At 48.2% G+C, this 27756-nt stretch overlaps 1 protein-coding gene across 3 annotated transcripts in view; it reads left to right on the top strand.

The window, feature by feature from the left end:
- LOC147701007 (phospholipase A2 inhibitor and Ly6/PLAUR domain-containing protein-like) overlaps positions 1-27756 on the top strand; it is a 256617-nt gene that overhangs the window by 139938 nt on the left and 88923 nt on the right. For all 3 annotated transcript variants that reach the window (XM_086929830.1, XM_086929832.1, XM_086929831.1), the window contains one exon: positions 12428-12547. In XM_086929830.1, coding sequence (XP_086785956.1) covers positions 12428-12547 — 120 coding nt within the window. The remainder of the gene's footprint in view (positions 1-12427; positions 12548-27756) is intronic.

Here is a 27756-nt window from a genome sequence, read left to right as displayed (position 1 = left end):
TAAAGAAAAGTTACTCGCTGGACGAAATCGAAGAAGTGACACGCGTGCATGATCAGGCTGAAGAACATGCCAAAAAGATGGAAGCAGGGAGAAGTGAAAAGCGTGAACAAGCCTTCATGCTTCAATCTCGTAACACACGTAGATATAGTCCGGCAAAGCCGAGGTCATCCCGGTCCAAAATGCAACAGCAACCTGCAAGCCGACGACGGCGCAGCTCCAGTCGAAACAACAGACGGCGTGAATGTCATCTTAAATGTTATCGTTGAGGCTATGATTTTCCCCACACGGATGGTTGCCCCGCTCTGGGTAAAAAATGCAGGAAGTATGGGGGGGATAATCACTTCGAGAACGTATGTGGAACTTCCAGGAACTGCAAAAAAGAGGGAGAGAGACAGTTACGCGGTTCTTTTCGCGGGGAATGCAATTTAATGCAGCTGCAACAATCAAGGATTACCCAATGGGAGTACTAGTAACAGCGAATAAAAAGGATTTGAAAAATACTCCGAATACTAGCAGTTTCGGAATCAGAGACGAGAATGAGAGGACGGGAGTCGGGTGTTGAACAAGGAAGAACGGAGTGCAAGGTAAGAAGAAAAAGAATCCCTGCCGCAAACAAGATAGAAACCCTAAAGCAGTCAGTTTAATAATGCATCGCAAATATCTAATCCCGTAGGAAACTTTGGCTATACAGAGTCACAATACCAAGACGCATCTCCTCCTTTGATGGATACTGTGCAAGGTAAGACAAACGAAGGCGCCGTGCACTATCTGTCAGTAAACCAGTAAAAGGCAGGTAAAAGAATAAAGCCCGGTTTTCATTCCAGATTACGGTTGTGACCTTGCACTAGGACACGCGGTACCCCTTTCTGTGCACCCAGCCCTAAGACAAACTTCACCGTAATTTTAGGTAGGTTTGTCTATAGTTTTTAGTGCATAGAAATCTTCTCACAGTAAATGCTGAAATATTAAAAGACCCAATTTATTATATTTTTTTCAGTATCGAAATAGAGAGGAATAACGTTACTCTGGAACAACTTAATGATTAAATGTTGATGTGAAGACTAATATCCACTGCAATCCTGCAGCCAACGATAAGGTAGTCCAAAAAAATAATTGACTAAAAGATCAAGTTGTTGCAAGATTTAAAGACAATCCAGAATATAATTTAAAAGAGTATTTTTTATTGTCTCATGGGGAGGCAGATTTCCTTAATTCCTATTGGAATACAGTGAAACATTAAACACCAGTGTATAAGAAAACAGGTAAATAAAAGCAGGGATATATGTGTAGAGATATGCAACCCTGGGATGATCTCTTGACTAACATTCAGCCAATAAAATCCTTACTTTCTAGATTTTAATGAAAGGACATGGTGAAACAATGCGAAACCAGAAAATACAAACTAAACCTTTGTCCAGATAATTGAATATGGAATAAGGTAACACCACTCAATATCTAATACAGTTCATTCTACCCCTGGGTACACTAACCCACAGTTTAGACTAGAAAATGTCAATTGTCCCTGGGATCACCCCGTGGGGTGGTGGTTTAAACAAAAAGATACCACAAGAGGAGTTATTTGACTGGGGTTATCCCGGGAGGTGGTTTTTCCAATGGCTGCCTACAAATTAGTTGAACTCATGGTGAAGCAGCCAAAGTACACCTATAAACCAATGCATGTTTTTTATGGTAATTGTCATTAAGGAAAAATGTGATTTACCTCAAAACAAGTCCCAATGTGTAAAACTGTTAGCTGAAATCATATTGAATGCCTGGTTAACTGCTAACAAATACAATGTTACTGACTATTCAGGGTCTGATGCCAAATATTGACTCGGATATATTTATCTACAGGATCCACCCGTAGAGGCAACCATCCAGTGCCACTACAGGAGAGACTAAGAATTTAAAAGTCTTGAAAAAGATGGTACACGAATAAACAAAAGCCATCGAAACGCGTTGACGCTTACTATTGCACAATCCAACCACCAAACTCAACCCAAGAACAAGAGAAAAAGCCAAGTCTTGGATTGAGTTAAAATGAGGGCTATGATGTGCATTTTCGAATGACAAATTGTTGATGTCTAAGTGTGTCTCTCTCTTCTCCCAAAACAATTTTTTCTCTGATATATAGAAGGTTTTAATCTACTTGCCAGATTTTAGTACAAACATTTGTTTATGTGTATAAATTGTGAATGAGTTGTTTTTTAATTGATACAAAGGGTCTCTTCCATGCAAGAACAATGATTTTTATTATGTTTTTACTGTATGTTTGAATAAAATTTCTATATTTTATATACAAAATTGTTATTGTTTATGCTTTTGCTTAGTGAAGCTTTGTGTCCAAAACCAATATTTGGGCATCCCTACACAGTTACTCACCCAAGGGAAGCTGTTCATTTTACTGAACTTCCAGGAACGGCAAACAGAGAGATCAGGAAAGGCAATCTCGGCTGTCGAGCACGCGTCATCACGCCAAAGCTGTACAAGATCACAGAGAATCATCGATGGGATCGTCCTTCTCCAGCTGCCAGTCTCGCCGAAGATACGGATCCCAACGCTCGTCTTCACAAGAATCAAGGTCACTGTCACCCATCTCGCAGAACAGTGATGAATACGTATGTATGATATCTGACCCCGACAGACTGAAGAAATATCCTCGGCTCAGCATCCGAATCGGCGCGCACTGGACTAAATTTGTGATGGATAGTGAAGCCTCTCTCAACTACATACCAGTGGCGGAATATCAGAGGATGAAGTCACCACCTCAACTAAGTCCCGCTCATGTGAGAGTCTACACCTGGATGTCCAAAAAGGCAACTCCCTTGTCTGGGAAAATTCTCAACTCAGCTCACGTACCAAGATCGCACGATACCTGCCTACATCCATGTCATTGAAGGGCCAGAGCCTGACTGTCTTCTGAGTCTTCCTACTGCTGAGCGGCTGAGACCAGTGGACATCTTGTACAATGTTGATGACGAACTTGATGTGGTTAAAAAAATTCCGAAGTTATTCGCTGGCCTGGGAAAGATGGCTCATTGTCAGATTTGGCTACACATCAACGAGCAAATAACTCCAGTAGCTCAACACCACAGACAAATCCCCTTTCACCTCCAACAAGCAGTAGAACAGGAATTACATGATCTGCTCAAAGCTGACATCATAGAAAGGACAGATGGACCTACTCCCTGGGTCTCTCCAGTCGTAGTCGTGCCGAAGAAAGGTGAACCTGACAAAGTCTTTCTGTGTGTTGACAAGAGGGCGCCCAACACCGCCATTGAAAGAGAATGACACCCCGGACCACATATCAGCGACATGATTGCATCACTGAACGGAGCAAAGATATTCTCCAAACTGGATCTTAATAAAGGTTACCACCAACTCGAACTACACGAGCAGTCACGTTACATTACAACTTTCTGAACCCACTTCGGTCTCTTTAGGTATAAGAGACTCAGTTTTGGAGTGTCTTCTGCTGCTCAAATCTTTCAAGAAGCCATTAGGAAAACTATTCATCACATCCCCAATGCCCTAAACTACAGTGACAACATCGTGGTTTATGGGTCTGCGACACAAAAACACTACACCGCCTTAGAACGAGTCTGCCATGCACTAATGGAAGCCAATCTCACGTTAAATAAAGCAAAGTGTGAGTTGCATAAGTCCACATTGAAGTTCTTTGGCCACATCTTCTCCCATGCGGGAATGAGACCAGATCCAGACAAATTGGCAGCCCTTAATGACACTCCCAGCCCTCGTGACACAGGAGATATTCGGTCCTTTTAGGGACGGCCAGCTACTTTGCCCGGTATATCCAGGACTATGCAACCATCAGCTATCCTCTGAGAAAACTCACACAACAAGGTCACCCTTTCCAGTGGTCCGCGAAGTGCGAACAAGCATTTAAAGAAATTAAAGCAGCTGTGGAATCAGCAGACAACATGGCTTATTTTGATCCAAAGAAAAAGACAGAAATCACAGTTGACGCCAGTCCCGTAGGGTTGGGAGCCATCCTAGCTCAATTTGACACCGAAAGTGACTAACGATACATAATTGCATATGCTAGCAGGAGCCTGACTGATACTGAGAAAGTATACTCACAGCCTGAGAAGGAAAGCTTGGCTGTCGTCAAGACCTGTGAACATTTCCACATCTTCATATACGGAAAATATTTCACACTAATCACCGATCATCAGGCCCACATCACCATCTTTGGCAATCCTCGAGCTAAAAGGCCACTGAGAATAGAACGCTGGGGTCTTCGCCTCCAAGAATACACATATACAATTGTGCCCAAGCCAGGAAAAGCAGCAAACCCTGCTGACTACATGTCAAGGCACCCCAAAGAGACAACCAAGTGCAGACCGTCAGTGGCCGAGGAATACATATGCATTGTAGTAGATCAGGCCAGATCACAGGCAGTCCCGCTCAAAGCCATCTGGGATGCCACTCATGAAGATGTTACTCTGCAAGACGTAAAGCGTTGTATACAAAACAATGACTGGGGACACCTAGATGACAACAATCCAAATAGCCTGACTGACCTACATGAACTTGCCGCTTTCAAGCACATGAAGGAGGAACTGTCAATAGCCACCAACAGCCTGCTCTTACGAGACAATCGAATAGTTATCCCGAAACATTTACGGCAGAGGTGTCATCAATCTGAAGGCCATCCAGGCATTGTGGCTACCAAGAGAGCAATGAGGGAACGGGTCTGGTTCCCATTGCTGGACGAAATGGTAGAGCTCACGCTAAAGAACTGTCCACAATGCTAACTGGTCAGTCAACCTGATCCTCCTAGACCACTGCAAATGTCCCAGCTGCAGTAGGGTGTTTGGCGGCATGTTGCCGTAGATTTCTTTGGGCCATTTAAATCTGGACAGTACATCCTGGTCATCATGGACGAGTACTCACGTTTTCCTATCACACAGCTCATTGCATCAACGAAAGCGTCCAGCACAATACCTGTCTTGGATGAAGTGTTCACTGCTTGGGGCATTCCTAAAGTAGTCAAAACCGATAATGGGCCTCCGTTCAACAGTCAAGACTTCACGGTATTCGCCAAGTATCTCAACTTCAAGCATCGCAAAATTACACCATTATGGACTCAGCATAGCAGGGGCGTCAATCATTCAAAGCGCAAAAGCACTACCCATGACGGCCCTTCTGAATGATGCTGTCCTGCCCCCAAGACAGTCTGAACCAATGTACTCACCAGGGACAACAAGAAGCAAGGCCTGTCCAAATGTTAGAGTACTCGTGATCAATCACATAGGGAACATTTGGAACTAGTGGAGGATAAGGGCCCTGGGTCACTCAAAAACAGAGGACGTCCAGATGATATGGCCCTGTTTCATAGCCCGAGGAGTACCGGATCTACAGGTTGAGGGATGTGGTACCCAGTACCTGCACCAGTAAGGTGACATGTGTTTTATGGCTGGCACCACAGATAACAATGAGTGGCACCTCCAGATTGTATGAGTCTGCAGTAGTATATCAGAGAGCAGAGGTGTGGCCTCTCATCTGAATACTCTCAGTAATGTAGGGACGGTTTTAGGTATGATGCTTGCATTGGAAACGTAAAGAAGGGGCTTTGATGTTTCACTGGTGGATGGGGATGATCCTTGTACCTCAATCTGGGCTGGGAACTGTCACTACAGGATCTGAAATCTGTTTACTGGATGTCGATAGAGGTTCCTCTCACTGAAAATCTGGCTTTTGCTTATGAAAGGGATTCTTTTTACCAAAGCTATAAATGTCTGTCACTGGAGGTGAAGGAGGGAGAAGCACTATCAATGAAGAGGCAGGTGGTCCTGAAATTGAAGGGGTGGAACTGTGTTACTCAAGGGGTGGGTTTTGTCTGTGAAGGAGACAGGGTCTCTGTTGTCTGGGAAGGGATGATTCCTGCTGGTATGAGAGCCTATTCATGATATAAAAAAGTAAGATAATTCTGGAGGATCAAGAATTTGGCTGGAGAGAGCTTTGTTTTTTCGAGGTACAGTTTTGCCTCATTATAAAGTAGCACAGAGGGTCAATGTGTCTGCTATAAAGCACCACGGGCCCGATGTAGGTAAATCTTTTTTACCACTTCATAAATACCGATTCATACCGAATCGGTATTTAAGAAGTGGTAAAAAAGAGAAGGGCAGATGTAGGTAATTTTATTTTAAAAATTACCGAATCGGAAGGAATCGGTATTTACCGATTCAGTAAATACCGAATCGGTAATGCCCATTGATTCCTATGGGCATTGAAGCCCATAGGAATCAATGGGCATTACCGATTCGGTATTTACCGAATCGGTAAATACCGATTCCAGCAAGGGTGCAGTTTACCGAATCGGTAAATACCGATTCCAGCAAGGGTGCAGGGGGTGTCACTTTGACACCCTCTAGCACCCCCAATACTGGCTTGTGTGCCATGTGGCAACAGACATGCCCTAAGGGCATGTCTGTCTGTCACATTCATAGGTGTGCATGCACACATGTGCATGCACACCTGGATTCGGTATTTTAACACCCAATTGGATTGGGTGTTAAAATACCGAATCTGAAAGGCCTGTGGGACTCAGAAGAGTCCCACCTACATCTGGAAGATACCGAATCGGTAAAAATACCGATTCGGTATTTTACAGATTCTGTAAATTTACCGATTCGGTAAATATACCGAATAGGTAAATACTGGCCCCCTACATCTCAAAGTGCCAAATACCGGTCGGAAACAGCCGCTTTCGGCCGTTTCCAACCGGAATTTGCCTCCTACATCGGGCCCCATTTGCCACTTTTCCTGGGGAATAATATCTGACATCTTTTCGCGTTTGAAAAATCTGTAAAGATCTAGGCATAATACGTAAAAATAACATTAAATAAAATCCCCAGAATTTATTTCCAACATGACATGTCTGCCTTTGTTTATTCTAATTATCAGTTAGTGATCCTTAAGGCAGCTCTAGAACACAATTTAAAGTGCTTTCTTGTTCTAGTTACAGGTTGTAGTATGTACTGATAAGGGGAAAAATACTAGCTTTTGGTGATTTTGCTTATTTTTCTAATGACTTGGACATTTAAATACTGGTAATGCTGGTTCAAATCTAAACAGGTGGCAACCCTACTTGTAACATGCAGATCCCGGATTTGTAATGCATACAGATTGCTCATTGGTTTACTGCGTTTGTCACAAAGATCCTTCAGTTACAAGCAGTTAATAAGTTAAAATCCTTCTAACATAACGGGGTGAATAAAGAACGCACTTCAAGGAGCTGTAGGAGCTGTATAAAAACTGAAAGGCATAGGTATAGACCTTTTTTCCCCTTCGAGTAATGGTTATTCCAATGTTCCTAAAAAGGCTCATTTGGATAATAATACAGTCTTAGGGCCAGATGCAAGGAACGGTTTGGCGATTCACTAATTGTGAAACTTTGCGATTTGCAATTAGGAAACCTCAAAACAGCATGCATGAAAGTGTGTTGAACACCTTTTGCAATTTTCAGGGGTTCGCAAATTACCTACCCCACAAATATTAATGAGGTAGGTCGCAATTTGGGACCCCCAAGGAATCACAGGGATGGTGGCCTGCTGGGGTCAGCAGACCACCATGTCTGTGATTGCTTTCAAATAAAGCAAATCTTTTTTTTTAAAATGCACGTTTTTCTTAAACAAAAACGGGATGTTTTCCAAAAACAAAAATGAAACTTTTTTTTATTTTTTAAGAGTAGGCAGTGGTCCGAGGGACCACTGTCTGCTTTTAAAAATGCTTTCACAACCATTCACAAAGAGGAAAGGGTCCCTTGGGGCTCCTTCCCATTTGCGAATGGGTTAGTACCTACTTGAAGAAGGTGTTAATATGCAAATGTTTTGCGACCGCATTCACAGTCACAAAACATTCATGCATACCTTTAGGATTTGGTATTTGGAATATACGCCCTAAAGACGCCCCTTCCAAATACCAAATAGCAGACCCATTTTGCGATTTCTTAACAAGTTACCAAATCGCAAATTGGGGTTTGCTGCATCTGAAAAACATAGTTGGCATTCGCAAACGGGCCAATTCTGCGAATCGGCCCCTTTGCAAAGGCAAAAATGTTTGATGCAGGTGCCCTTTATTAGCACAAACAACTGCATTATGTTGTAAATCCCGAATTTGTGTTTCTTCAGATCATGTACTCTTTCATATAATGCCTACCAGTATGGTTGATATGTGACTCCTACACCTTGTAGCACTGATGGCCTTTTGTAAAAAATACAATGTACATTGTTTTACACACTTGAATGATTCATAGTTTCTGAATAATATGTTTGTGTGATGTAAAGCACTCTGACACCATACATTAGGAATAATAGTACTATAATAGAAATTGAATACAACAGTAAATTAGCAAGTGGTATTAACATCATTAGTCTCATTACTCATAGAGACACATATCTGCATTCTTACAGTGTATGGATAGCTCTTACATACAGGTGATGAACAAAGTAAAACACTCTTTAACCCCTACCCTGCTGATGACGGAACGGCTCCATCATCAGCTACGGTTGGGCTGTGCTGATGACGGAGCAGTTCCGTCATGGCCCGGCCGCCGCGCAGGTTTCGCGCCTGCGCGGCCGTTGTATTGAGCGGGGCGGGTCATGACGGAACCGCTCCGTCACCAGCACAGCTCAACAGCGGCTGGTGACGGAGCGGTTCTGTCACCAGCATGGGGGCGCCGCGCGGCCGCCCCGCCCCGTTAGCGTTGCGACGGAATAGCCGCCACAGCGAAAGGGTTAAAAGGTAAAAGTACCTCTGAATCACAGTGTTGTTTAGGACATGTTGAAGTGATAACCAGATTACTTAGATATCTTGGGGTTAGGCTCCAGAAAGTACTACGTCAGGATGGGGCACCAACAAAAGGAGGGCTTATGGCCCTTTAACTGAGAAATTTGTTTTTGACCCAGATGAAAGTGAGAATAAGAAAATAGGTACATATAGTGTAGCCATATGTTGCATGAATATAAAATGACAGAAACCCACAACTGGAAAAAAGCTAATAATGTTGGGAATGAAGTAAAGCATGTGAAACGTAAACAGGGACTGCTTTGCTAACAAGGATGACCTTGGGGCTTTTACAGTCATTGCTGGGAAATTGATTAGTGCTTTTGCCTTTAAAATGAACTTCATGAATATAGGTAGCCACTTCAGTGGTGTACCAAGGTGGTCCGTGAGGCAGTCCGCCCTGAGCAGCAGGAGTTTTGGGGGCAGCTCTTACCTGCGGCTGGCGCGGGGTAGCAAACGCAGGGACCACCAGCACCCCCCCTCTCTTACCTGTGGCAAACTCACCAATCGCCCGCCAGGTCCCCCCACTCTTACCTGCAGCCACAGGGACCGACACAGGCGGCAAAAGGTGTAGCTGTGCCACTGAGCCATATCAAAGTCAGTTTGAGGACCGACCCCAGAGAAAATTCACTGTGCAAGATCGGGATAAAACAGCTGCACAGGCTCATGAGATTGCTCAGGTCAACAGTGTTATGAGAGTGGCAGAGCCTGTATGATGATGGGAATGGATTGGGATGGGACAAGACGAGAGATGACAGGGCAGACAGACCTAAGAGAGCATCAGTGTTCAGATGTCATGGGGAGGGTGTTGCAGAACGTTCTGGGAAAAGGTGTGTTTTAGACTCGAAACTAGAACATCTGCTTCATGCCAAGACCTGGAGCTTTTTTTCTAGTTTGTGCTACAACTTGAAGGCAATAACCAGAGGAGCAACTAGAGCCAAATTTCGGGGGGAGCTAAGAAAATGTTTTGGGGGTTCTGAACCTACCTTTAATCAGTAGGCAGAATGGAGCTGCAGGGCCTCCAACGAGGGGTGAAACAACTGCAAGGCCTAATTAACATTCAAATGGTCTTTTAAAGACCTGTGAAACTTTCACGTGTGGCTGTGTGTGTGCCCGGGATCTGTCTCTTCCCGGGCTGCCACACACGACGGGGGGGGGGGGGGGGGGGGCTCTGGGGCTGAAGCCCGCTGATCCTGGTCTGTTTGTGCTGAATTTGGGCTGGTACTTGGACAGCTTTGGGCTTAGGACGGGTCTTAAAATCTGGCCACACTGCTGGTGGCAATCACTGGTGGTGTTACCAGAAGGTTAAGAATTCCAACACGAACCAAAATGTTTAGTAACCAGTTATTAGACATGTTTGACACTGCAGAGCATTTCCAATACTAATCAACTATGTCCATTGTTGGGTAAATCCCTGCTGCAAAGTCGCCTTAATGTCAGTAGTGGTGGGCAAGGCAGATGTTGCAAAACCAGGTAAGATATGTACTTGTATTTATAAGACATGTATACCAGGGGCACCAACTGAGGCGTCTGTATAGCCTTAACCCCCAGCACTCATCTGAGACTCAGTCTGACCATTTGAATGGCTCTCCAATGTGGCGTTGGATAGATAAAGCAACAGGAGCAGTGCTTAATTTGTAATAAAATAAGTACCAGGGCCCTCGTGAGGACGCCACTGTAGCTTGCACCACCCAGTGCCCCAGCCACAGCTGCCAATGACAGTACCAACACAACGACTTACCATCACCCTCTTGCAAGTGTGACAATTTAGACTTTTCCAGGCCCCTAAAGCTATTAGAATGGCTTGGGCAGCAGGTATTAATCATTTATAATATATAGTAAATTAAGAAATAACTGTTATCATACTCTTCTCTGCATTAGAAAACAGTGCCACCTGGTGGAAGTATGTCATAAGTGCTGGTGATGAAAACTAAGGGCCACATGTATTAACATTTGGAATAGCGATTACCCAATTGTGATTTTCAGCAAATCACAATTAGGTAATTGCTATTCCAAACTTATTAAACTCTATGAGTTTCATTAAATGATTCATAGGGGCTCACAAATCTGCCTACCTCATTAAAATTAATGAGGTAGGTCACAATTTACGACCTCCTAGGAATCGCTAAAATCACGGGTTTGGTGGCGTGCTGTGGTCAGCGGACCACCATATCCATGATTGGTTTTAAATAAAGCAATCTCTTTTTTTTTTTAATGCTGCCCGTTTTCTTACAGAGAAATGGGATGCGTTAAAAAAAAAAGTTTCCTTAAAAATTTTTTAAAACATGTTTTTCCCACTATTCCCAAAGGGGAATGGGTCCTTTGGTGACTTCTTCCCATTAGCAAATTGGTACGTTCAACTTGAAGTTGGTGGTAAATTGTAAATGTTTTGCAACCACATTTGCGGTCACAAAACATTCATGCATACTGCTGCGATTTGCTATTTGGAATGGATGCCCTAAATGTGCCCCTTCCAAATACTGAATGGCTAACCCATTTTGCAATTGTTAACCGCTTACAGAATCACAAAATAGGGTTTGATACATGCAGCAGTAATGCCTATGCACACATGGACATAAGCCTTTCACAGTTGTGTACAGTTATGGCACACACAAAGAAAAAAGCCAAAGTCAACAATACAACGAGTACAATTCTTGACACAGAAGGGCTTTGATCGAGGTCTAATGGTTCCACAGCCAGCCGACACGTGTTTCATCGCGTGGGAACAGAGTATGCACGACTCCTCAGGGCTGCGATATAGTAAGTATGGCCAAAAGGTCGCTCCACCGGTGATAGTTCCGACCCGGCAGGGCCCGTGACCCTGTAGAGGAATAGTCTCAGTACGTGTAAAACTAATCGGGAAAGAAGAAATGCTCCTTCAAGAGTTCAAGTAGATCTGCTCCCGGGAGCACTCGAAACAGACATCCTACTGATCCTACACTGAAATTTGGATTCACCTGGGGCTCACCCACTCCAGTGGAACTTTCACCGGAAGTTCTCCCGGGATATGAGCTTTCTTTTTACACCACCAGAGCGTACTATCATTTATAGACGAAGAACTAGTTTGTCACAACATAATCTTCTGACAAAACAATCCTCCTCTATATACATATCCTCTCCTGGGGGTGGCCGGCGCATGCCATCTTCATCATCATCACTCAATCGCAGCTTGCGGGAGAGGGCGGGGGGGTAAAGGTTGTAGGGCATTGCTACTACTCGCCTGCCGCACGCCCATTAGGAGACCGAGGGGCTCCTAATGGGCATGCGCAAGCCAGTGGAAAAATACAAGTGCGCATGAGTGGGAACGGGCTAAAAATTCGCCCTCCGTCCCAACTCATGCGCACTTGTGGTGCTGCCTGCTGCCCCTGGTGACAATCATGTCAGTCAACAGACCGCCCACCTGACGGCGGTCCGACGTCATGCTGACTGACATGATTGTCAGTTCTCCCTCGGCGTTGTTGAACTTAAGTAAACTGAGAGTTTACTTAAGTTCAAAGACGCCGAGGAAGCTGCGGGCAGGAAGCTACGCCCACGCGCCCACGCGCCCAATGGACGCACCGCGACGACCATCATCATATCCAGGCACTGAAATGTTTTCTCTCTTTGTTCTCTCCAGGAAATGCCCTATTGTGCCAAGAATGTTTTATGGCGACTGCTTCCACCTGCACGGGGCCTTCGCAGACCTGCACTTCCGCAGCTAACGCCTGCATTTCTCTGCTCAACGAGATCAGCGCTGGTAAGTTTACATTTACAAAAGTAACTAGTCTCTTGTGTCACCAGTGGGTAGCGCTACATGTGAAAACTGGTGCTTGAAGTCAGACTGTCTGTGGAGGTGGATGGTCCAGTGGTGAATTGGGATGAAAGTGTGTGGCGTGAGTGCCTCGGAGCAAGGTTCGACAAGATGCTTGTCTGAGTCCGAGGGGAAAGAGGAAACAAGTAACTCTAATCCCGGCTCTGGTTAGGATCATGACACTGGGGAGGAAAACATGGCTGCATGTAATGTTTGTGGGGAAAATCCTTCGCATGGCATCAAATTTATTAGGTTGAGCCTCGACAGAGCATGCATTGTCTCCAGTCAGGGCATCGCAACCTGTTACACATGAAACTCACATTTGTGTAGGTGGAATTTTGGTCGGCAGAGGAATTGTTTTCACACCGCAACGCAGAAAATTTACTCTGATAAACAATGCAGTTTTCTTTACTTTGTGCACTTCGTGGACGTCTCATGAAGCCCCACTACAAGTGTAATCTATACTATTTAATGATGACCACTCTAATCTCTGTTTGTTTGACGTCATAGTATTTGTATTTCATGTCCAAAGTAAAGACTCGCAATGTATTTTAAGGCAGACTATATCGGCCATCTTTGAATTACACTCATTCCAGTTCAGGGAGAAAGTGCATGTATAATAAACAGAGCTAAAATCTTTTTTTCAAAGTAAGTGATTGTTAGACCTGACATCATTGGCTTGAGTCTCTCCTCCATTTTTTTCTGTTTGCCTCCTCTGTTGACGTTGTTTTTGCTGGTATATGCTTTGGGCACTGTGCCACTGCTGATCAGTGCCACAGTGCAAGTGCTCCCTATGTTAAATTACTGTATTGATTGAATTCCATGTTTGGCTTATTTGGTTTACTGTCAGTCCCTAGTCTAGTGCACCAGGAGTGCCAGGGCTTGTAAATACAAATGCTGCTCGTGGGCTTGCAGCACATGTTGTGCCACCCACAAGAGCGGCCTAGTAAAAGTATGTCTACAGGTCTGCCATTGCTAGACCTACATGCAGTCTGGTACTGTCACGCTGACTGTGCAAGTACACCTACTTGCCAGTCCCCAAACCTTCCCTTAACTTCATGTTAGTCACCCCTATGGTAGGCCTGAGGGCAGGGTGCATTGTAAGCATAAGGTAGGACAAGCCTGACCAAGTTGGCATGTCCTAATAGTGAATTACAGCCATATTTGTGTTCACTATTGTAAGGTAACCTGCTCTCCATTAGTTAGAATGGGCTGCCAGGATTATTAATGCTATAATCCTAGCTGGCTCGGGGAGCATGGTGCAATGTCGAGTTTGGTATCCCTGAACTTGGAGTTTAATTACTCATCCGTTGGTGTGGATGGTTTTTAGACTCTGGGTTTGAAAATAGCACTTTTAGAAAGTGGCTATTTTCTTGTCTAACTATTTCTGGTTTCTGCTGGTTTGGTGTGTGTGTGACAGGAGCTGGGTGGCTCCAGAGATCTGATGAGTCAGTGTGGGATGAGTGGGACATTTGCATTGAGAGTAGGGGGAGAGTAGCTTCTGATAGCCTGCCCTGCCTGATACAATGCTGGTTCCACCTCCTGCCAGGCGACTGATGGCTCTGTGCCTGCCATGGAAGATCCTGGCCCCACCTCCTACCAGGAGGCCGATAGCTCTGCTCCTGCCAGTGACAATGCTAGCTCCACCTCCTGCTGGGCGTCTGAGGACCCAGCCCTGCTCAGTGAATAGGCCAGGTGCCTCTGCCTGGCTACACCCACAACATACCCAGGATGTTGGGAAATTCCCCTGCGTGGACAAAGGGATCAAAGCCAAAAAGGGGTATAAGAGAAGGACCCCTGAACCAAGAATTTAGATCACTTCTGACAAGGAACCCTGAAACCAAGGACAAGAAGCCTGCTGATCCAAGGACTTGCCTACCCCTTCTGCCAGTGTGCTGTTTGCTGGGGGGAATCCTGCATTGCTTCTTTATTTTTGCCAAGGAACCAGGAGAGAGGAACTGTGTGTGTACTCTCAAACTTTGCTAAGAAAATCTCCAAGGGCTGGAAGAGTGCCAGCCTCCTGTTGAAGTCACAGGGCTAAAGGACTTCATCTGCTTAAAGTGCTGTTTGCTGGAACCTGTGAATCCAGCACCCCTGAAAGAAACCAGCAATCTCGACGCCGACGGACGTCGCCAAATCCAGCTCGACATCATGAGTAATGGCTCCAGTGTCCCGCTTCCTCGACGCCGGCCGCCGGGCCCGATCGACGCCAACAGCAACGCCAGTGAGTAGTGAGTTCGGCTCCAGCTCCAAGTAACCTCGTGTCTGCACCGCTGCTGATCTTATCGACTTCGAGCCCCCTCGACGCCGTGAGCGCTGCTCACTCTTGCAACTTTATCATCGACATCGACGACGACGCCGTATCCTGCTTCGCCTCGGGAGCGCTGCACCTGCCTGACATCTGTCGACGCCGCTGCAGGTCGCCCAGACTCCGAGGCCGGATCGACGCCGAAGGCGTGACGCCGGACATCTCGATGCCGCTGATCATCGTGTGCTTCCCTTTTCCAAGGTACTGTGTTGTGGGGGTCTGTGCGACTCCGGGCTCGATGTAGCGCTCCTCGCGGTCGATGCCGAAACTTTGGATTAACTTTGCCTCAACGTCGTGTGACTCCCGTGTGGGTTACATTGTTGCCAAGAACTGTGTTTTAAAGAAGAAGAGTTGCTTTTGATACTAAAGACTTTTGTGCTAAGAAGAAACTACACTTGAACTATTATTTTTCTTTCCAAGAGTATTTATTAAGATTGTGATATATTTTTGTCGTTATTTGGTCTTGTGCTAAGCCTTATATAAAAATCCTTATTTTTATAATACGACTGTGTCGTGTCCATTTGTAGTGTATTCACTTTATTACTGTATGTGGTCATAAATGCTTAACACACAGCCTCTGAGATAAGCCTGTCTGCTCTGCCAAGCTACCAAGGGGGTGAGCAGGGGTTATCAAAGGGTGTGATCCCCTTGCTCTTACTAGAAAAGGTGTGTCCCTCTTTGTTAGAAGTGTATACCTCTGCCAACTAGAGACAGTCGGTTCTAACAGTGATGTATAACGATACAACATTACATTACCAGGTGGGTTCATTGTGTGCACCGGGGATGATGTGTGTTTCCCCCTAGCAAAGTGCATGTTAGTTGATTTGGCCCGCGTTGCACGGGGTAGCGCGTAATTAAATAGCTGTGCGCATGTACCGAGGGCGCCAGACCCGCACCGCACTGACAGAGAGTACACCTCACATCCTGTGTCCTGTCTGTTTATTGCAGCCTACGCCACGTGTCCTGCACTAGTTCGAGCACACATACGCACACCTGCTTAGCGCAACAGCCGGGACCTTGCCTGTGTTGAGTCTCGACACAACATTGGCGACGAGGGTGGTGAAGGCCCATGTGTCAGTTCAGCAGCAGACGTGCACATCGCGCAATAACTACACTCCACGCTGTTACTTGAAGTGTAAAAGGCCATATTATTAGGACAAGGTTGCAATCATTTAGACTTATTAACAGTACATCAATGCAAGAAATATACATTTCCATCCCATACCCACGCATTCTCCATTCTGCCTTCTCAAAACCATCTCACCTGTTTGACACTTCCCCATTCACTCGATAACCTCCTTCCTTTCCCCATTCTCACCTTCACTTGCCCTCCAAGCATCCTCTGTTGACTTTGCCTTCATTGCTCATTGCCTCCCGTGCCCCGCTATCAGTCACCTGTGTACCGTTCACACCCCACCCGAGGGGTGGATCCGCCCGTATGTGACTCCCCACCCCTCCAAAGTACCGTAACGCCTCTTGCTCCGCAACCTGCCCTAAACTGGCACCCACTGGCACCCCCATACCTGAAAAACCACCCCAATCCTTTGCTCAAAACCTGTATGGTGGGTGGGTGGACAAACTTTCTACGTCCTCCCGGTGGTCCTCAGGTGTCAGGAAGAGGCCGGATCTTCCTCTCCTGATACCTTATATGCCCTCCCAATCCCACCCCTTCCCTTAACCCTCTAATCCCGCCCCCCACCTTGTCCTTCCGCCATTGCGCGAATAACCCGGGGGAAGACTGGTCTGCGACCTTCACTCCCCCGGGGGTCGCATCGCGCAATAACTCCACTCCACGCTGTTACTTGAAGTGTAAAAGGCCATTTTATTAGGACAAGGTTGAAATCATTTAGACATATTAACAGTACATCAATGCAAGAAATATACATTTCCATCCCATACCCACGCATTCTCCATTCTGCCTTCTCATAACCATCTCACCTGTTTGACTCTTCCCCATTCACTCGATAACCTCCTTCCTTTCCCCATTCTCACCTTCACTTGCCCTCCAAGCATCCTCTGTTGACTTTGCCTTCATTGCTCATTGCCTCCCGTGCCCCGCTATCAGTCACCTGTGTACCGTCCCCCCCACCAGACGGGGGATCTGCCCGTATGTGACTCCCCACCCCTCCAAAGTACCACCAACCAGGGAACCCCCGGAGGGCGGTTAAACCCCCCCCCCCCCACTGTCCTGTGCACCTTTCGCCTCCTGCCAGCAAACCCTGCGGCCTCCTAGCGGACGACCATCCATCACCTCCCCCTGTGTCATGCAGCAAAGTACCATTCTTATCGCAAACGTGAATTGAAAAGGTGCCCTTCCATAGCGGGCCCACGTGCCCCTCAGTCCTGTGCGCCTAAAACTGCTACCCGACTCTGCAGCACCCAGTGGACGACCATCCACCTAAACATGTGTCCCTTGCACTTCCAGAACGATCCGGAACAAACCCTACCAGGAAACATTGCTCTCATCGTGGCGATATTCCATCACCCCGTCTGTACCTGCATGATGTGGAAACAAAAACACCCCCATGGGGCCACTCCCAGTTGTACGGTGCCCCCCAATGCATTGAACGACAATTCACCACCTGGACCAATGCCCGTATAAAACCACACCATGCCCGGGCCCAATCATTGACCAACAATTGGTGCCCCCCCGCGGTGAACGGACATCCATCACCTGGCCCCTGCAGGAGCAATCCCAGTCGGCAAACAGACAACGCCCTCACCGTGAAACACCAGTCCCCACCTGGACCCGTGTCCATGCACATACTCCCTTCGTTGGGCCCAATCCTCGACCCAGAGCCAACTGCCCCCCCTTCGCGGCGAACGACCGTCCACCACTTGTCCTTATGCTCAGCAAAAAAGCAACCTTTCTGGGCCAATCCATTGGCCACCCAAGTTGCCCTCACCCTTTCCGAGGTGAACGACCATCCACCCCTTGTACCACCATCCATTGCATCCCTTGATGAACAATAATAGTCTTTGACCGCTCCTTGTTCTTACAAAGGCGCCCCCCCCCAGCTCTGTGCAGCGTGAGCTTGTTTCCCCCACCATGTACTTGCATTGCACCTGTAAGGAATGTCTCAATCCTAAAAAATCCAGGATGACAAAGAAGCATTCCAGAGCGTGACGTGATCTCAGATGATCAGATTTCAATGTGAACAAACTTGGTCTTTGGCATGACACAAACTCCCGCCTGTTCTTGCTCAATTCGTCCCTTGTATCTCTTTGCTTTGGATAATTGCCCTCCCTCACAGCGAACGACCGTCTGCCACTTGTACTTGCCCTTCAGCAAAACAAGCAACCTTACTGGACCAATCTACTGGTCACCCAAAGTACCTCCCCCTAATTCCGAGGTGAACGACCATCCACCCCATGGACCTCCATCCCCTGCATCCCCTGATAACCAATAACGTTTTTTTTTTAAACTGCTCCTCGTTCGTACAAAAAAAGGGGGGGGGTGCCCCCCCACCGCCGTGTAGCATGTAAGGTTGGTCCCCTTCAATATGTAATTGCATCACATCTGTAAGGCATGTTTAACCATAGAAGTACCTGACGACAAAGAAGCCTTCTAGAGCGTAACGTGATCTTCCTATGATCATATGATTTCAATTTGAAAAAAACGTTAATCTCAGTTAAGAATCAGACTCCTGCACGTACATCCTCACTTCGACCCTTATATCTTTGTGCGATGTATATTTACCCTTGTATCCCACTACACGAAGTGAACGACCCGGGCCTGCCACCCGTACGCATAAGCGTTCTCGGGCCAAACTTTGCCATGTTATGTTATGTTATGTCAATATTTATTTACAGAGTGCACGTAACCGTGGGTTTCAGGGCACCAGCCATGAGAGGTGCCCCCCGTGGATGACCATCCACCAGCTGCACGTACGTCCCGACGTAATTGAGGAACAGTCCCTGACCATTCCCGGAGCAGGACAGGTGCCTCCCCTTTTGAACATAGGCCCCCACCTGCAACCTTACCCCAACAGTCTCACCACCAGGCTCCTTGGTCTAGACTTCCAATCCTTAAACCCCCAAACCATCCCCCGCCAAGCACAATCCATGTGCGTGACCAGGATGCCCCATGCTCCGTTCACTGGAAACACATCCCTGAAAGCAAGCAAAGCCCCCCCGTTAGCTACCACAGTACTATGTGTTCTGACGCCAAGCATCCCAGGATAACGCCATACCCTACATATCCCAGTAAACTTCTCCCCTCATGTATCCTCAGTTCAAGGCAAACTCACATTTCCTGTGACCCAACGACAATTGTACTGGAACCACCACCCCCCCACAAATTGCATTCAACTGGTTCCCCGTCATCTCACAGCTCACGACTGCAGTCCCTGACCCAGGGACGTCTGCACATCCGCTAGTGCACTTCCTGTGCTGTCAAAAATGCCAGGAGAAAGGCCAACCCCCCATCCAGGTGACCGCCCTGGCTCCCGCTCCATTTCCCGATCCCACGGTAGACAATGAAAGTTAATCCTGCAAGACCTACATCGTGGTCCCCCAGCCCTCATGCGGTAGTCAGCTCAAACATCTCTGGAAAAAACCCATGCCCCCGTACCTATGTGGCCCCAGACTCCAGACAGTACTTCCGTCACCCCAAGTCAGCAGCCCCCCCAGGACTCCTAGAACCCTGTGCCTTATCACGACGACCCTGCCAAAAAACAGCCCGCCTACGAACAAGTCCAATAAAGACCAAGAGAACCAACCTCCCCCATCCGACGTAAACCAATACCCCCCCATGTCCTACACTCTTAGCCCTTTGTTATCTGGACACACCCCTCTGCCCCGAACAGACCGACACCAATAGTGCCACTACGAGCGGCACCCCACAGCCCCAAAGTCCGGGCACACCCATGTCACATCCTACTGCACCTTCGCTGCACTGCTTCGCGGGCACCACCAACCTCCCGCGCAACCCAACCTGCCCCCCCACAGCCCCCTTTGGATCCACAGCTCTGAACCATAAACTCATGCCCAACCGCCCAAACAATGGCCACCCTGCCACCACCTGCACCCCCGCCCACATGCCTTGCCTCCGGAAACTCCTCATTCTGCCGCCACAAAACCCTCCACCCCCGCAAACTGCCAAAATACCCTGGCTTGCCTACGCGCCAGTCGCTCTACAACCGAATACCAGCACCCTAAAAACCCCATGCTCAACCCCTCATACCCGTGTTTGTTGTTACAGACTGCACCTCCCCACCTGCACTCGGCTCATGTGAATCCCCGCCCACAGGAAAAAACGCCATGCAACAAGCCTTCCAACCTCTGGTAAAGCCCAGCACAACCAGCCTCCCACTCAGGCGTGGATAGCCCCATCTGCCTGGCCCCTACCCCGCGCACCTATGAGCCATGATGTGAAGCATGCCACCTACACCGTACCACCAAAATCTGGCCGCCTCCTAGGAAACCCCGGCGCCACGCCCCCCGGACCCCTAGATAGCCAAGAAAGGACCCCCACCTGCAATAACCTACTGCGTACCCCAAGCCGCAACTGTAAACGCGTACCTGAGGGTAAACCGGTACATCTTCCGCTTGTGCATAACTGCCGTGTCCACTGTGGCCATAAACCGCAGGTCATTCTGTGGCCGCCCTCGCCTCCTGGCATTTACTCCAGGGCCACATCCTGTTTGCCCAGAGCTGCTGCTCCCTCGGTAGCCGTGCCCTCAAGTCATTCCGTAGCCATACAGGACTCCTGTACTCCAATGAACAGTCCGGGCACCATGCCCCCCCCCACCCCCATTGCAAACCACGCAGCCCCAGCCTGTCCCCCTCAACTACCATCCACTCTGAACCCCCATTGCACACCTTCCACTGTACACACCTCGCCTTTCGCATCCAGAGCAAACAAACCTGCAATCTCCCCCTTAAAACACTTTTCTCTCACAAATTATCTGCGTAACATGACAAATTAGGCACGCTGTATCAGAGTCTGCGCAAATCCCCCGATGGAGGGCAGGCCGCCGTGGACCCCCCTACTGCTTCCGGCCAGCGTTTGGAGGCCGTTGTGCTCCCCACTGGCATCACGCCTTCCATCCGGGCCCACACACCTGCTCTGGTTACCCCCCCACATGGCCGGTCCAACCAGGTGGGCCCAAGCACCACCGGGCCTCTCGCCGTGCTTGCAGTCCCTGACTCCGCCCATGGGCACCCCCACAAAGCGCCGTCCGCATGCCCCCATCGGCATGACAGCAGCCCCCCCCCACTCTCAAAGGCTGTAACCCCCGCTGTGCCGCAATAGCCCAAGGAACCGAAGAAACGCTACTGGGTCAGACAATCGCCTGTCCATGACCCGTCCCAGCTGCTGTAAAGGGTGGAGACGCATGAGTGAGGGAGGGGTGTCCGCAGCGAGCTCTGCGTCCTACCGCCAGTGCTCCTGCCCCTTCATGGTACCCCATCTGCAAGTGAGCTCACTGCCCTATTGGCTGAAATGGTGATTCCTCCAGGCAAAAGGTGGAGGGGGAGGAGGGTACTGGGGGGGCAAACCCCCCCTTAACAAGTCCGCAAGCCACACCCGGGGTGTCCTACCATGGCCAAAGGGGAGGGCCCGCAATGCCAGCAACACAGGGCAGCCTGCCCCTCCCCCAACCCCAGTAGACCGGGAAGCCTGCCCTCCCCCCACAGTCCGCGTGGGCGATGGTGACCTCCCAAACAGCCTGAAACGCAACCACGGGCGGGCACCCGGAAGGGGTCCCCCGCCCGCCCCCTCACCCCCAAACATGAAACCTCCCCCACTACCTGCCACAGCAGACTTCCAGGCGGTGTCCCGTCAAGGCCACCACGCGCAGCACCCAGTCATCCAGGCCTATGCATGTAGCACACGCCCGGCTGCGATTGCTCCTCCCGGCCCGCTCGGTCACAGGGGCACCTCACGCCGAAGCCAGCTGCCGCGCTGGGAGTCACCAGGGGGCCCGAAAACGTGAACACTCGGCTAGCCCTGCCTAAGTGAAATGTCACTGAAAGGAACAAAGGAACAAGCCCCCCGCTGATTGACAAATCGGCCCCCTATCAATAATTCACTGTCCCTAACAAACTTTCTGCCCCTAACAAACTTTCTACGTCCTCCCAGTGGTGCTCAGGTGTCAGGAAGAGGCCGGATCTTCCTCTCCTGACACCTTAGATGCCCTTCCCTCTCACCCCTTCCCTTAACCATCTAATCCCGCCCCCACCTTGTCCTTCCGCCATTGCGCGAATACCCCGGGGGAAGACTGGTCTGCGACCTTTACTTCCCCCGGGGGCCGCATTGTCATTGCCCTGTGGTGCTTGTGCCGCCGTAGGGGGCCGAGCCCTTCTCACATGGACGAGCACGGTTGACATGGAGGATAACTCATTGGCGCAGAGCACTGGGAGACATTTCCAGGCACATCCTGAGGTCCCCGAATGCACTCCTTGTGCTCAACGAACTGTAAGTCACCTCTAGACTGCTCCACACCACTCAACCTGCAGCATTGTGAAGCGGCCACACCCAGATCAATCCCGGCTGGCATACCGGCAACGCCGGTGTGGATATCATGGCCCATATTCCTGCGATAGAGCCTTTTGTGGTGGAGGGAGTACCGTCTGTGCAGGCCCCAAGATCAGTGCTTTAAATGGGCCGGTACTCACCGGTACTGAGTACCGGCACTTTTACACTGACAAAGAGAAGGTTTTTGGAACAGTAAAAGGGTGCACTGCTGATACGAGCGAATATCTAAATCCAGCCTTTATCCCCTTTGTTTAGCTTGATTTACAGTCTAATTTGGAACCGCACTGGGTTTCCGCACAACTAAAAATCAATCGGTAAGATAGTCAATACCTTCATATGTGTAATCCCACTTTTTTATAACTAACTATATCGAGTTATTGACGAGAGCATTTTTTCCTTTTAACAGTATTGATTTCGATAACGGCATGACCGAAAATTCTGGTTTTACATATCGAGTGATTTCCGAGCCCACTTTACACTCGTATGACCGATAAATATTTGTAAGTAAAATAGTTACCTTCTATATGGTAATGCATGACTATCTATGCAAGTAACCGAATTTGAAACCAACAAAGATATCACGGCAAGAATAATAGATAGGGAATTCCATCGCATGTCTTTAGAATAATAGGACTCCAGCAAGTTAACCCTTGTGATATATAATTTTCGCACAGACATAGTCCTACCTAGTTGCCCCATATGAAGATTTTTATAATACAGATCGGAAGTGACACATTTTACCCTTACTGTGTCACAGACATAAAGACTTCCACCGCTGCTGGACGCACTCGAACCAGTGCCACTACTGGAAGGCCCGGCTGGGTCGGAATTATCACCAGCTAAGCGGTGAGCAGACGAATTAGTTTTCTAATAGACAGTCTCATTGTGGTGACATCTTGCCCTTATGTCACTTAAGTGCGGTTAGTGATGAGATTTTTCCGATTTTTCCTCCCTCTCTATAATTTTACAGACCTTCTGATGTTGATACGGCCATCTAGGTATGCCCCTTCTATGACACACGTTTGCACCATATCACAAGTTTGGCATGTAGTATGTAAGAGCCGCACACGGTCAGGACACTTCCGCTGCGCTGCAGGGTCTTGTCAATATGTATCATGGGAGATCGCCGAGCACATTAATTAAGTTACTTGTTCCTCTCACAAAAACCCATCACAATCACTATCACGTATACTCACGTCTGTATATAATATCGATCATAGACACCCTATTCGACACGGATGTGTTGTGGTGGCACTAGTGAAATGAGCTTGAACAATTCACTGTATGTTCACTGCTGGAGGAAACATCTACTGTATATCTATTTTGGTCAGACAGCATGGTCTGGCATGAAAATCTAATTGTTCAAAGAATATGCTAGATGCTACTTATTTGTTTGTTTCAGCCCTGAGGAATCGCGAAGGCGATGAAACACGTGTCGGCTGGCTGTAATCTTCATTAAAGACTCCAAGATTTACTCATCTTGTGGAACTTTGGTTACTTCTGTCAATTTGGTGTTCTTGAATGTGTTGTTATATTGTCATTGTACAATCGGAATTACTTACCAGAGTGCTTCGGCAAACCTTTTACCGGCACTTTTACATTTTCTCCCTTGAGTACTGGCACTTTTTTCTAGAAGAAAGAGAGTACCGGTACACATGGGGATCTGACTTTAACCGAGGGAGCGAGCTCCCTTTATCCCTCAAGTTATACTACGGCAGCACCTTTCAAGCACGTCACAGAATCAATCAATAGAGCTCGTCACCAGGACACAGCGTGAGCTGCTTTGTAAATCAGAGCTGGGGTTTGTCTGCTGAGTCATTTGCTTATCCAAAGATCTTTCACAGTGGGCGCTAAGAGGGGGCTGTAAAATCAAATGGGTGGCGGTGGGAGGCACTATTCAGGACATAACAAAAGAACATATGGGAAGGCTTTTACAGTAGCCACGCATCTGAATTGCTTTCTTGCACACTTTCACTTCCACACTCGCTGATTCCTATTTCATCGACCTTGGACAGACCTTAAGACCAATCAAAAATGTGGAGATTGGCACCTGGTTCCCCAGTACAGACGTTGTCAGCTCTGGCCCTAACTCCGGTTTACAAATGTTCCAGGAGAGACTTGTTTATTTATTTTATGCGTTTTTATATAGCGCAGACTTTACCCGAAGGTGTCAGAGCGCTAGGAACAGTAATGATACATGAGGAAAAAATTACAAGTGAACAAATTACAAAAGCAAACATTAAGTTACATGAGGCAAAAGTGACAATTGAGAGGAAACAAAATGCAAGAGGTAGCAAACGATACATTACAGGAGGAAAAAGTGATATGTATGCAGGTTACAAAAGCATACAAAGTACAAGTAGAGGTATAGTACAGCAATAAGTGGCAGACACGCCAGCATAAGAACAAACGTTACATGAGGCATTGGTGGCACTTGCGCAAGTATCTAAAGCAAACAAAATGTAAGAGGTAGCAAACAGTATGTTACAAGAGAAAAGTGACGTGTGCATGTTACAAAAGAGTACCAGTACTGGACAGATGGCTCAGTGGGCTGTAGGCCACCGGTTCGATTTAAGGCAGGCTGAAGCAGCATGTAATCCTTAGGCGGTTGATAAAATGCATGCAGATTTCTTGCATACAACCTTGGCACGGTCAAAAAGCTAAGCCTGCCCCTTGTTCCCCCTTAGCCCCACCCTAAACTCCGCCCACTGCTCTTTTTGGTGAGTACCTGCACTTATTTTTTTCCATTTAAAGCACTGCCCAAGATGGAGGGAGTGGGTGGAACACGTGCTTTTCTTTTTCAAAGCCACAAAAGTAGAGAACACACAAAAAAGTGCCATACTATTACATCTGGGAGGGAGAGACGTGTATAAAATAGCTAAGACAGCGGCAGAGGCAACACAAAAGACTCACCTCACATTTACTGCTGCTCTGAATGCACACTTCAAGCCAATAGCCAATCAGGATTATGAACATTTTATATTTAGACAAGCAAGACAAAGGCCTGAAGAGTCATTAGATGTATTTCAGGCACGGTAAAAAGGATGTAGCAGGCACCTGTGGTTTCCAAGATGCAACAGAGGAGATAACCAATCATAGCATTTATAGCATGCACTACATACCCGTGAGGGTCTCAAGACCCTAGGGGTGGGGAAGCTGCTACTGTTTGAAGAGCCAGGTCTTGAGAAGTTTTCTGAAGATTAGACGGTCTTCGGTCTACCGCAGGCGGATGGGGAGGGTGTTCCATGTCGTGGCGGCGAGGTGGGAGAATGATCTGCCGCCGGTGGTCACTCTTCGGATGCAGGGGATGCTGACGAGGGCGAAGTCTGCGGAGGCTGAGTCAGCTGTTGAGGTACACTGGTCCTGTGTTGTGGAGTGCCTTGTGTGCGCGGGTGAGGAGTTTGAAGGTTATCCTCTTGTTGATAGGGATCCAGTGCAGGTCTCTCAGGTGGGGTGTGATGTGGCTGCGGCGAGGGATATCGAGGATCAGGTGTGCGTAGGCGTTCTGGACACGTTGGAGCCGTTTCAGGAGTTTGGCCTGGGCTCCTGCGTAGAGTGCGTTTCCATAGTCCAGTCTACTGCTGACGAGGGTCTGGGTGACTGTCCTTCTTGTTTCTGTGGGGATCCACTTGAAGATCCTGCGAAGCATGCAGAGGGTGTTGAAGCAGGAGGAGGATATAGCGTTGACCTGCTTCGTCATGGAGAGGGTGAGTCGAGGATGACCCCTAGGTTGCGTGCGTGGTCGGTGGGTGTTGGGGGTGCTCCTAGTGCAGTCACCCACCATGAATCATCCCAGGCCAAGAGGGTGCATCCGAGGATGAGGACCTCCATCTTGTCCAAGTTCAGCTTCAGTCGGCTGTTTCTCATCCAGTCGGCGATGGCCTTCATTCCTTCGTGGAGGTTGGTTTTGGCAGTGTGGAGGTCCTTGGTAAGGGAGAGGATCAGCTGGGTGTCATTGATGTTGCAGATGACGTTGAGTGGTGGCATGTAGACGTTCAACAATGTTGGGCTGAGGGATGAGCCTTGGGGTACGCTGCAGATGACCTCAGTGGTTTCGGAGCGGAAGGGGGGGAGGCGGACACTCTGTGTTCTGCCGGAGAGTAATGAGGTGGTCCAGTCCAGGGTCTTCTCTTGGATTCTGGTGTCATAGAAGCGTGTTCGTAGAGTGCGATGGCAGACCATGTCGAAGGCGGTTGACAGGTCCAGGAGGATGAGGGCCACGTTTTCTCTGTTGTTAAGCAGGGTCCTGATGTCATCGGTGGCGGCGATGAGGGCAGTTTCGGTGCTGTGGTTGCTGCAGAACCTGGACTGGGACGGGTCCAGGATGCTGTTCTCCACAAGGTAGTTGGTCAGTTGTTTGTTGACGGCCTTTTCGATGAACTTCGCCGGGAACGGGAGCAGGGAGATGGGTCGGAAGTTCTTCAGGTCCTTGGGTACCGCCTTGGGTTTTTTGAGTAAGGTGTTGATCTCTGCATGCTTCCAGCTCTCCGGGAAGGTCACTGTCTCGAAGGAGATGTTGATGGTTTTCCGGAGATGGGGTGCGATGGTGCTGCTGGCTTTGTTAAAGATGTGGTGTGAGCAGGGGCCTTCCGGGGATACGGAGTGGATGATGTTCATTATTAATTTAATTTAATTTAAAATATTTCTAAAGCGCAGCGTACACCTTGCGGTTTCTTGGCGCTAGGGGGATCAGCAACTGAGGGAGAGAGACCGGAAGAAAGGATGAGAGGAGACATTAAGAGAGTTTTAAGAGGGGAAGGCCTGGCTGAAGAGGAACGTTTTCAGATCTCTACGAAAGGGGAGGTACTGGGTGGCCAAGCGGAGATGATTGGGGAGAGAGTTCCAGAATGTTGGAGCCAGGGTAGAAAAGTTGGCCCCGCCCCACTTTTTGCGTGTGAAGCGGGGGATCTGGAGAAGGGACTTGGAGGAAGACCGGAGTTCTCTTGCAGGTACATAAAGGTTGATTAATGAAGAGATGAAAGCGGGGGCAGTGCCCTGGCGGGCCTGGAAGGCCATGCAGCCGATCTTGAAAAGAGAACGTTCTTTTACAGGGAGCCAGTGAAGCTCCCTGAGAAGGGGGGTGGAATGGTGATAGCGAGGAAGGCCGAACACCAGCCGGGCTGCCTGGTTCTGAATAATCTGGAGTCTACGCAGGCTGTACGCGGGGATACCATGGTAGAGAGCGTTTGCGTAGTCCAGTCGCGATATCACCAGTGCGGCCATGATGATCTTAAGTGCCTGGGGGGAAAAGAAACGGGAAACAGTGCGGATAGTGCGGAGAGTGAGGAAACAGGAGGATACCACAGAACCAATTTGTGAATGGAGTGTGAGCTGGTTGTTTATTTTAACACCGAGTGTTTTGACCGT

This window comes from Lissotriton vulgaris, chromosome 7, assembly GCF_964263255.1.
Source record: "Lissotriton vulgaris chromosome 7, aLisVul1.2, whole genome shotgun sequence".
In the NCBI taxonomy this organism is placed as follows: domain Eukaryota; kingdom Metazoa; phylum Chordata; class Amphibia; order Caudata; family Salamandridae; genus Lissotriton; species Lissotriton vulgaris.
The sequence above is the reverse complement of the archived record's forward strand: the minus strand, read 5'-3'. Positions and strand labels throughout refer to the sequence as shown.